The sequence below is a fragment of the Balaenoptera physalus genome (assembly GCF_965194825.1).
Source record: "Balaenoptera physalus genome assembly, chromosome: 2".
NCBI lineage: Eukaryota > Metazoa > Chordata > Mammalia > Artiodactyla > Balaenopteridae > Balaenoptera > Balaenoptera physalus.
Window position 1 is genome coordinate 25,680,053 of NC_138883.1, and position 10,139 is coordinate 25,690,191.

The 10,139-nt window shown below is 46.0% G+C and overlaps 1 protein-coding gene across 2 annotated transcripts; it reads right to left on the minus strand.

Moving 5' to 3' along the window:
• Positions 1–2,158: 2,158 nt before the first annotated feature.
• AHSA1 (activator of HSP90 ATPase activity 1) lies at positions 2,159–10,073 on the minus strand. 2 transcript variants are annotated; one of them, XM_082451396.1, is made up of 9 exons: positions 9,815–10,073; positions 8,256–8,446; positions 6,475–6,557; positions 5,956–6,073; positions 4,763–4,851; positions 3,776–3,904; positions 3,214–3,315; positions 2,671–2,722; positions 2,159–2,553 (listed from the first exon to the last, which is right to left on the minus strand). In XM_082451396.1, the coding sequence occupies exons 1-9, from the start codon at positions 9,892–9,894 to the stop codon at positions 2,381–2,383; spliced, it is 1,017 nt and encodes a 338-aa protein (XP_082307522.1). In that variant the 5' UTR covers positions 9,895–10,073; the 3' UTR covers positions 2,159–2,380. The 2 variants fall into 2 exon arrangements, with proteins under 2 accessions (XP_082307522.1, XP_082307523.1); XM_082451397.1 differs by lacking the exon at positions 2,671–2,722 and having other exon boundaries at positions 2,389–2,553.
• Positions 10,074–10,139: the final 66 nt, after the last annotated feature.

Consider the following 10,139-nt stretch of genomic DNA (forward strand, 5'->3'; position numbering starts at 1 on the left):
ATGTGCTTCTTTGGCTCCTGTATTACAATTAGATTTTCTTAACATGTTGAAGTGCTTCTCAGAATCCACCCCTGGTATCAATATCACCTGGGATATTAAAATGTAAGCGCACAGGCCACGCCCCCCACCCACTCAGAGTATCTAGGGGTGGAGTCCACTTTCCTGCATGTAACAGGTTCCCCTCAGGTGGTTCTTAGTTGAGGAGAACCCTTGGCCTAGGATTTGCAATTTGGCCAATTAACCAGATTTTCAAAAGATCAATGCCTGCTCAAGGGAAAACGTGTGGGCTTGGGAGCCCAAAAGTCATCAGGTAACATGTCACCAGGGGCCAGAGCTTCTACATCCATCTCTAATGCCCTCATAGGTACCTATTATACTACCCATTTTACACATGAGGAAATTTGCCCAATTTGTTAGGAAGTGACACATTTACAATTCAAACCCAAGTCCAAAGTTCTGTTTTTAGCTCTGTCATTCTGCTTTTTAGGCTCCGATGGCTAACCAAAATGTGATCAGTGAAATGGAAGTGGTGAAAATTGGAACAGCCATCAGTACTGGGGATATGAATGTTACCGAGCTGTCATATAACAGGAACTTTGCCTGGTGCTTTGGTTATTACTAAGACACTTGTAAACTTCACTTCAGATTTTTCCTAGGTATTATGGAATTGGTAACTCTCCCGCCAGGTGTGAAAGGGGTCCTTTTTTGTCACTGGTCTCTGTGTTAGAAGGGGTCCTTGATTTGCTTTTTGTTTTTGTTGATTTTGGCCACGCCGTGCAGCACGCAGGATCTTAGTTCCCTGACCAGGGATTGAACCCATGCCCCCTGCATTGGGAGCACGGAGTCTTAACCACTGGACTGCCAGGGAAGTCCCAAGGGGTCCTTGATTTGATTCAAGCTAGAGCACAGGTACTTTATCAAAAAGTATCTGTTCGGACCCCCAGGAAGCAGATATAATGCCGAACTAGATGCAAATTAGTTCAGCCCAGCACTTGTTGGATTAATTCAAGCCAAAGGGGGATATTGGGGGTCTAAATTATCCAGATCAGTACTGATTTCCTACTTTAATTACATTTTGGCCAAGTCATGTTGGTTGGATTAGCCTGCAGGCCTCACTGCCACCTAATAAAACAGCCAAGGACAGATGAAGGAAATAGCTGTAACTGCAGGAGGTAGTGTCTGGATTAGAGGGTGCTGACTCACACTGGGGTCACCAGGGCGGGGCTTGTCGAGGAAAATGACCCTCCCTGTGAAGGTACAGTTTACCTCTTCCTGCAACGTGGCAGCCTGGACCCCACTGGAACCCCTTCGCCAGTGCTCAGTGAACTTGCTTAATGGAACCAGGTATTTAAACATACTCTATATTCGTTTCTTCCTCTTTCTGGGAGTAACAACAGGCCTGGAATTTCCTATTCCAGGAAGGATGCCTAACATGCTAGAAATGCAGCTGCTGCTTTTCAGGGATGAACGCGACAACAAGGCAGTAGACAGTGATTTGGACTCGAGCACTGGCTCTGCCGTTATGGTTCTTGTTCCAAATTCCAACTCTGCTAAATTATCTGTTGTAGGGTCTGGGATATGCGTTAAGAAATCCAAGGACTAGGTTCTTGTAAAACAGAAATGATGGTAGTATCTGTTTCATAGGGGCTAAATTATGGGGGCTAAATAAGCTACTGTAAGGGAACTGCTTAGTACACTGTCTGGTACATAGTAACTGCTCAACAGAAGCTCAGTGAACAGAAACCCAAAGCCCACAGTTCCCCTTGGTCACAGGGTGGGGAATCTCTTTCCACACCTCAAACCAGCGCCTGGTTGGTCACCTCTTCTTGGAAGAGGATAAGAGGCCATGGAGAGTGGGAAGCCCAGGATGCCACCTGGACCAGCGATAAAGTTTCTTGGTACCGTTCACCCCAGGGAAACTCCACCCCACTGAGGGAAACTCAGTGAGGGGAAGAGACCCTTTTTGCCAGTCTGCACTATGAAAGGACATGAGCTCAGGAATGCTTGCTGGTGAGAGGTAGGCTCTTTTCAGGCCTCTTAATTATGTACACTTACACAGAACGGAGATAAAATCCCTCCGTTGTTTTTTTTTTTGTTCAAAACCTTCAAGGGAACTCTTAATACCAGCCACCCCGTCAACACAGGTTCCAGACATGCACGATTTTTAAATTACGTTTATTTAGCGTATGTACACATAAAAGAGAAATCACCCTCTGTTCCCACCCAGCAGAAAACATGCACAAACCCAAGGTATACATGAAGGGAAGGGGCCCCAGCCCCAAGTTAGTGGTTGGGATGGTGCAATCCTTTAAGTCACGAGCCCCAGTCAGGAGAGGGCTGGACTGAAGTGTTCGGCGGGCTGTACCCCCTGCTGCTGGTCCTAAAATAAGCGTGCGCCGTAGCCAAAGGTCTGTTTGATGCCCTCAAAGTAGTACCGCTGCCAGCCCTGCCGTGTCCTCTCCTCCTCAGGGGCAGGGATGCCTCGGCCTTCCATACACAGCTCAGTCTCTCCATTCTTGTCAATGAAGGTCAAGGTGATGGTGGCAAAGTGCCCTGGGGAAAGGCAAAGGGGAGGGAGGTTTCAGATCCAGGGTTTCCATGTGGGTCTGAGGCTAAGGGGAAAAGAAAAAGTTCTGGGGGCAATGGCAATAAATACACATGCTTACTTACCTTCTGGCCACGATTTAAACCTCCACTTCATCACAATATGTTTCTCAGGGATCTAAAATAATCAAAGAGGTCAGCCTATACTACAGACTGCAACGTACCCAATCCTAGCAAGCATCACCCATCTGCCTCTCACACGGAGCCCATCATCTGCCGCTGTGCTACTGATGAGGACAAAGTGGACCAGAGTTGGTAGCTTCGGCACTGACATCAGCCACAGCCTCTCCTCTTACTCCTAAGTTGGGTCCAGTCACCTGTGCCCACGTGAAATTTCAGTGCCGCAAACGGAAAGCTGTAAGCCACCAATGTATCTAACCTCTCTACCATGTTTGATTTTTCCAGGAAGAAGCAATTTTACCCCATTAAAGAAAAATTTATATGAAAGCAAGAGAATTCAATTGTAGCATTCTTTTGAAAAACATAATGAGGTTTTACTAACCAAAGAGATTACAGCCTTAAATTTTATCTACAGGGCTGAAAAAGAAAAGGGGGAAATGTCATTCTTCTGACCAGACAAAAGCTATATCCTGGCAAGCACGTACTCACCAGATCAGTGAATTCTCCAGAGACATTGCCATCTACCAGGTGAAACTTGCCACCTTTGTCTGCTTCTAACATTGCAGGAGCATGGGTAAAGGCCTGAACAAGCTGCAGAGAATAAGGAGGTAAGAAGATGCATGGCTCTCAGTGGGACTCAGAAGAAACGCCAGCTGCCACCTGCAGGCCTCAGCTCTCACTTCCAAAGACACTACTCTGCCCAAGAACCAGGTTTAGGCTCTTTTCTGTTCCACTAGAAACCAGGCTTCGACTCAAGTAACTCTTTCTGAACCTAGGATGCCATTACTTCGAATCCATTTACTTTTCTAACGAGAATGATTCCAGTGGTTCCCACTTACATGACCCAAAATTAGCATAAAGGAGAAAAAAGAAGACGCATCCACTTTGACGAGTGGGTTGAACAAAAGTGTTTTCCCTTTGCCTCTGAGCGTACAAGGAAAGCTTCACGGTTCCACTCAGCACTTCCTCCACACAGTGCGAGGATGTGCCCACAACTCCAGTCACTCGGGACGGCAGATGCCAGGAGCTGGAAGGACAAGACTATACTTACCTCCTGGGTAGTAAAAACTCTATAGAGCTCCTCTGGTGACGTCAGGAAGGTTTCTCTAAGGGTGATCTTACAAGTGGGGATTTTGACACCAACAGGTCTTGCCTGGGTTTTTGAAGGAGCAGACTTAGCCTGTGGAAGTGGCAGTGAAATTGTCAGTTTAGAGTAATGGTGAAAGCTCAATTAACAGGGCTTCAGAGATAGCCCTGCTATTCATTCTCACAAACTTTTTCACCTCCAAGGCTAATCATTCCAGGGAGTTAGAGGAAATTTATGTGCACGGGCATTTCAGTCAGAAGGGGAACTTTCCCAGAAAATCCTCAATGCCACTCTAGGTGAAAGAACAGTGACACTCACTTAAAAGCCCATTGAGGAAGGGCACACCAAATCATAACGTATTTCTGAAGAGCCCCAAGTGATTCTCAAGCAGAATTTCTATGCTTAAATAGCTGGAAGCAGCACCCCCAGAATATCCTTCAGTGTGCTGACAAAAGGGCAACAGGGCTGAAAACCAAGTGCTGAACCCAAACCACACAAGTTCCATCTCCAGAAAAAATATTTGCTCACCCTGCAAATGGAGTGAAATCGATCAGTTTCCTGTTAGGTGAAGTTAGTGATCTAAGTAACCCCTGATACCTTGATGACACCTTTAGTATCAAAGTATGAAATGTAGACATAACACTTAAGATGCATGTAGGTGAAGAGGACCCTGCGTTCATAACCTCCCCACTGGGGTTAAACGCAACAGTCGGACTCTGAAGTCCCTGATGGCTTCCATTTGCTCTAAGGGGTCTGTTATGAATGAATAAACACCAGGTTAAAGATGGGGAGACAGACAACTACACTCTGTGGACTCTCTACAAAGCACCAGCTCTGGCTCAGAGGTTAGGGTGGGAGAGAAAGAGCTGAGATAGAGACTTATGAAGGAGGCAGTGCCTTAACTCCCTTTCCAGACGGCCTCCCGCCCCAGCACATGGGGACACCGGTTACCTTGTGCTCCTCAGTTTTCAGTGCTGGCTGCCTGGCTGGGTCTACTGACTCTCCATTCACTGTAGGCAAGATCATACCCTGCGTGAACTCTGAAAAGATAAAATCCCAGCTCTTGGAGGTTATTTCTTAGTAGCTGAGACTCAGGGCTTCATTGTAGTTTGACAAACATGGCCATCTTAACTCAGATGGAGGTCACGACAAGGGAGGGAAGAGTAATCCACTTTAGCGTCTTTAACTTTGATCTATGCCAGACAGGTATCTGAGTGTATGCTACAGAACACAGTATGTTCACTGGGAATATTTTAAACCCCTGACTCAATTAGAAGCATCACGACTTGTTAAATGTACGTGAGGTCTACTGTGGATGGCAGCCAATGAATGCAGTGGCACTTCCAAAGACTTCAAGAGCGTGTCAAGACACCCACAGCTGCATATTTAGTCCCCTTTCTCCACTCTGCCTTACCTCTGTAGGACAGCCACAACTAGTTATGGCATCAGAGCACTGGTTCCCACCAAAAAAGGTTTCCACCTCTATACTGGTTCCCTCTGATGATCATCATATGTACTCTGACGCCAAGATCAGAACACACTGGCAGAACTAGAATTCCAGGGGACAGCTGAGCTGACTACTATTCAAATAACCCTATAAATGTCCCTGGAGAATGCGTATCAAAAACAGTGCAGGACTATGCTCACGTGGTGAGTCTGGGGCTGCCAAGTCTTTAGATCAGCAACTCTAACAGAAATACAATCTCAACCTCAAATGTAATGTTAAATTTTCTAGCAGCCACACTAAAGCGTTACAACGAACAGGTGAAATTAATTTTAACAATATACTTAACCTAACATATCCTAACTACCATTTCAACATGTTATCAGTATCAAAAAATTATTGAGATATTTTACTTTTTTTTAAAATACTAAGTCTTCAAAATCCATTGTGTTTTTTGTACTCACAGCACATCTCAATTTGGACTAGCCATATTTCAAGTGCTCAACAGCCAACACATTAGACAACATATCTGTAGATCTTTCCCTTACTTAAAGTTTATAGACTGATTTTAAGATGAAATAAACCTCCTCCCCCCAAATTTTTATCCATTTGCCAAAGAAAGACCTGTCAAGCCCCTTAATTAGCATCTGACAGGTGGAAAACTATCTTCTCAAGGCACTCATACCTACTCAAGGGATACCTGTTTTAAGGGTGCTGATGTAAATCCCCATTGCTTCTCTTAGAAGTTTCACCCCTTCTTCCTTCATTAAGGCCACGAGATTCGTGTCAGGCTCATCCTTGGCAAGGCTCACACTAATCTGAGTGAAAGATCAGAAGTAGGTGGTAAATAACTTGAGAGGCACCCACATTGTGGAATGTCGGTGCTGAGCAATCAGATAACTGCTAACATTTCCAAAGGAAATGAGGGTTGAGGTTTTTGTACAATCCCCATGAGTGTTCCTTCTCGAGGTCTCTCTGCCAAGACAAAGGTGGCTAATGTTAGAACCCACACTACTCACTAAAGCAAAGTAATTAAATAAGCACAAGCTGCTCTGGGAGCTCCCGGTGGCACCAAAGGCCTAGAAAATCATCTGCAGACTGGGGTTCTGAAGGCTGGGGCCAAGCCTGGCCTGCAATCTTGAATGACAGGTCATTTTTCTCATCTGAGAATAAGAGGATGTGGAAGACTCAGACAGATGAGGAAATAGAAAGCACAAACCTCCACTTCATCCACGCTATTTTCATCAGACAAATTGGGGATCTCCACATGGCCCTTGTACTGCACCCCAGACTTAGAGGTACCTGTCAAAAGTAATGCAATGTTATCAGTCTCCTTCTCTTCTCTCCTCCTCTTCTGCTCTGGAGTGCTAACTACTATTCTGCTTACACTTCTTTTGGACAACTGAACTGACCTTCTTTATTCTGAGAGAATGCCACGCCAGATGCAGCCACTGCCCCCCACCCTGAAATGCCTTTCCCCATCAGATTTCTTGAGGCTGTGCTATTACAGTGTGGGACCAAGAACTATGTGAATTTGGCACCAGCGTGAACTCTGCTAAGGAGGACTTGGTTAATAGTCAATATAGACAGCTCTGCTAGAACGCTTGTTTTGAAAATACAAATTTGTTCCAATACTATTGATATATTAAGGGACGATTTGATCATAACATGAATTTCATGTTTGCTTATATGTGATTTCATCCTTGAGAAACACTAAGTGAACCCAAAGAAACCCAAACCCAGCTGAATGGAGCTGTATAGGAATACGCGAAATACACATCTCAAACATCTGTCTGCCAGTGACTTCAGTTCACTGTGTGTGTTAGGAGCCACGCCACCCACTAGTGGTGTTATAATGCTCCTTCTGATTTCAGGTGACTCCCCTTCCACCACCTCACAATAACCCACATGCCTCAATGCTTCTGATGCCCACTTTCACAAGCAAACTTCAGGTCTTTGTCAAGGTAAAGCATCATATTTATCATGTTATTTATGTATTTCTTATGATTTAACATGTGTAAACTGTGCCATCAATTTTTACATTCCTAAATTTAAAAAAATATCACTGATGAAACTTTTGAGTATAGTGTCATGTCCCTAACCCCATCTTCCCTACAAGCCCTGTGGTTTTTGTTGTAAGATTCTGCATAGTGTGGTGATTTTTAGAAACACATGTGTCACGTTACAGCAGAACTAACTGTATTTCAAAGTTAACTCACAAAACACTTATTTATCTTTACTTCTCTAGGCCTCAGTTTCTCAATCTATAGAAAGGAGACTGGGCAAGATGATACCTAAGGTTTCTTCCAGACTGCTGTGCTTTAGTAGTTTAAAAAACAAAAAAAGACGATAAATACATTTCCCCTCTTTATTAACATTCACTTGAGAAATGTTTATTGAAACAAAAATTTATTTCATGCTTCGCCCCATACATGTACCCTTTTAACTTTACTGTCTTTTAAAATTCAGCCTTCCAACAGTCAGGACAATCTAACCATGGGCCCAGTTCTATGTTAATATCTTCACAAAAGGGACATTAAGCTAGAGAATAAAACTGACCCAAGTTATAATCACATGCAAGCTTCATTACCACAGCACTCTGAACTGTTAGGGTCACACTGGAGAGAGTTAAAAAAAATTAAAAAAAGAAAGAAAACCAAAAAACTCCCCCTCCCCACTTTAAAATCATCCAAGAGGCAGAAACAGCTAGTCTGAGAAATGTCACATTATATGTCCCAACACAGACCAGGTCCAAAGATTCAGCAGCTCAGCTGCTTCATCGGTGGGGACTTGTGAGACCCAGAGAGAGGAAACCCATTTGTAGTGTCCCACAGTGGCAGAAGAATTTCAGCATCCAATACTGTTTTCAACAGGACTCCAAAACAGCACTATCTCCCTTGAAAAAAGTTCATAACCTCTCAAAAACTGTTCTCCCCGGCTCCTGAACAGGTCAATCAAAATGCGGTTAACCTCTGTCCTAAAACCCAAGCATAGACTTACCTGTCCAGTTTAGTTTGATGCTCCACTCATAAAAGAAGATAAGTTTGCCTTTGCGATTGTTAATAGATGCCTCTCCATCAAGCTTATTCACTTCTGTCACCTCGCACTTGCCTTCCTCATTTTGCACACGCACTGCCAGGAACAGTGTTTTCAGCTTATCCGTGGACCAGTTTGAAGCATCTCTCTCTGTCCTGCAAAACAGAAACAAAGCTATGGACCAGCAGCCAAGTGAAGGATACAACTGCTTGCTCTACGCAAGAGCATCCAAGGCTAAAGGAGGCCGGAAAAGAACACAAAACCCTCAGCCCCACTCCAGTATGTCCACAAACGTGTTACTCCTTATTGACAGTATGGGACTCCTAAAAGGAAGACCAGGAGTCCCATACTGTCAATAAGGTCAATTGCTGTAATAGAATGGTTTCAAACTAAATGGAAAATTCTGCTTTCCTTTCTCAGCATGATGGTGCTGGGGTCAGCATTAGACACTTTAACGTGGCGCCCCCGTCTGACCAAGTGGAAAACTGCACATCTTGCTGAAGTCAGGAGCACACAACGGGGCCACAGAATGCAGTATTGAGCTAAAAGGTCCAGTAACGAATAAACCAATAATCTTGATCTCATTAGCACAGTGTTTTGACCTGTCAAATTCAGGCTATGCTATAAAGGCTCTACACATTCTATGCCCTCTAAATGGCCATGAAAACAATGTAAGTCCAGCACTTCAAAACAAACAAAAATTAAGTCAAACACTCTGTGTTAAGAGGAAAGGAGGCAGGCTGAGATATAGAGAAGAAAAACTGTCTACCTCCCCACTTTCTAACTAGTAGAGAAAACAACAGTAAAAAGAGCTGCAACAAAATAAAAATACAGTAAAGACAGTATGAACAAAGTTCACTGGACTCAAAAAATAAGACATTACTTGTAGAGGATTTCAGGAAGGAGAGCAGGCTTTTAAGAGTGGTTGGGTTATAAACCATGATTGCCCGGCAACCAGGGGCAGTCCCTGGAGCTACAATACAACTAACTTAATAGTTCCGGGTGAGAGGCCACACGGCGCCTTCAGCATCACTGAGCTCTGGGCACCGGCAGAACACGTTCTAAACCTTAGCTTTGTGGAGTGAGGCAGCAGTCCCCTAAGACTGACTTTGAATTCCACCCGTAAGCCGGAAAATAGGAATTCCAACCCTCCCGAGACTAACACTGCAGTCTCCCAACACAATCCACGGCGGTTTGGGTCTCACTGACTCCTGCGGCCACGAGTGGGAAGCATCTCCCCGCTCAGGCTGAATGCAGCAGCCAAGGGGTTCTGTTCTCATATCTGAAACCCCTCGTCTGGGGCGCAGCCCTCCATGTCGTCCCCCCGCTTCCCCCGCCAATGAAACGGAGACCGGAGGGTGGAGGGACCTGGGACTACGGACCCCTGCAACAGGAAGGACCCACGCCCATCTCTGGGCAGGAAGGGCTGCCTCGGCCCCAGCTTTGTCCCGGCCGAGGTTCCAGGGACCCTGCAACCCTGGCCCGGCCGGAGCGCTCCCGCGGCCTGGCCCGCTGGCCCTCACCAATGCCAGTTGTTGACGTTAGTGGCATCCGCCCGCTCCTCCACGATCCAGCGTGGGTCGCCCTCACCCCACTTGGCCATCGGCTCTCCGGTCGCGCCGCCACCAGCTCCCGAGCAGCCACAGCCACAGCCTCAGGACCGCGCGGACCCAGCCGCCCGGCAGCGCCTGGAAACTACTAGAAGCGGCCGCAGAACCTCCTGGCTTGCTTTTCCCTCCACCTCCCCGCCCCCGCCCCCGCCCCCGCCCCCGCCCCCTCCCCGCCTTAACTTCCGGCTCCTCCTCCCTCCCACCAGGTGCTTCCGTTCCGCCTCGCCGGACCTCAACT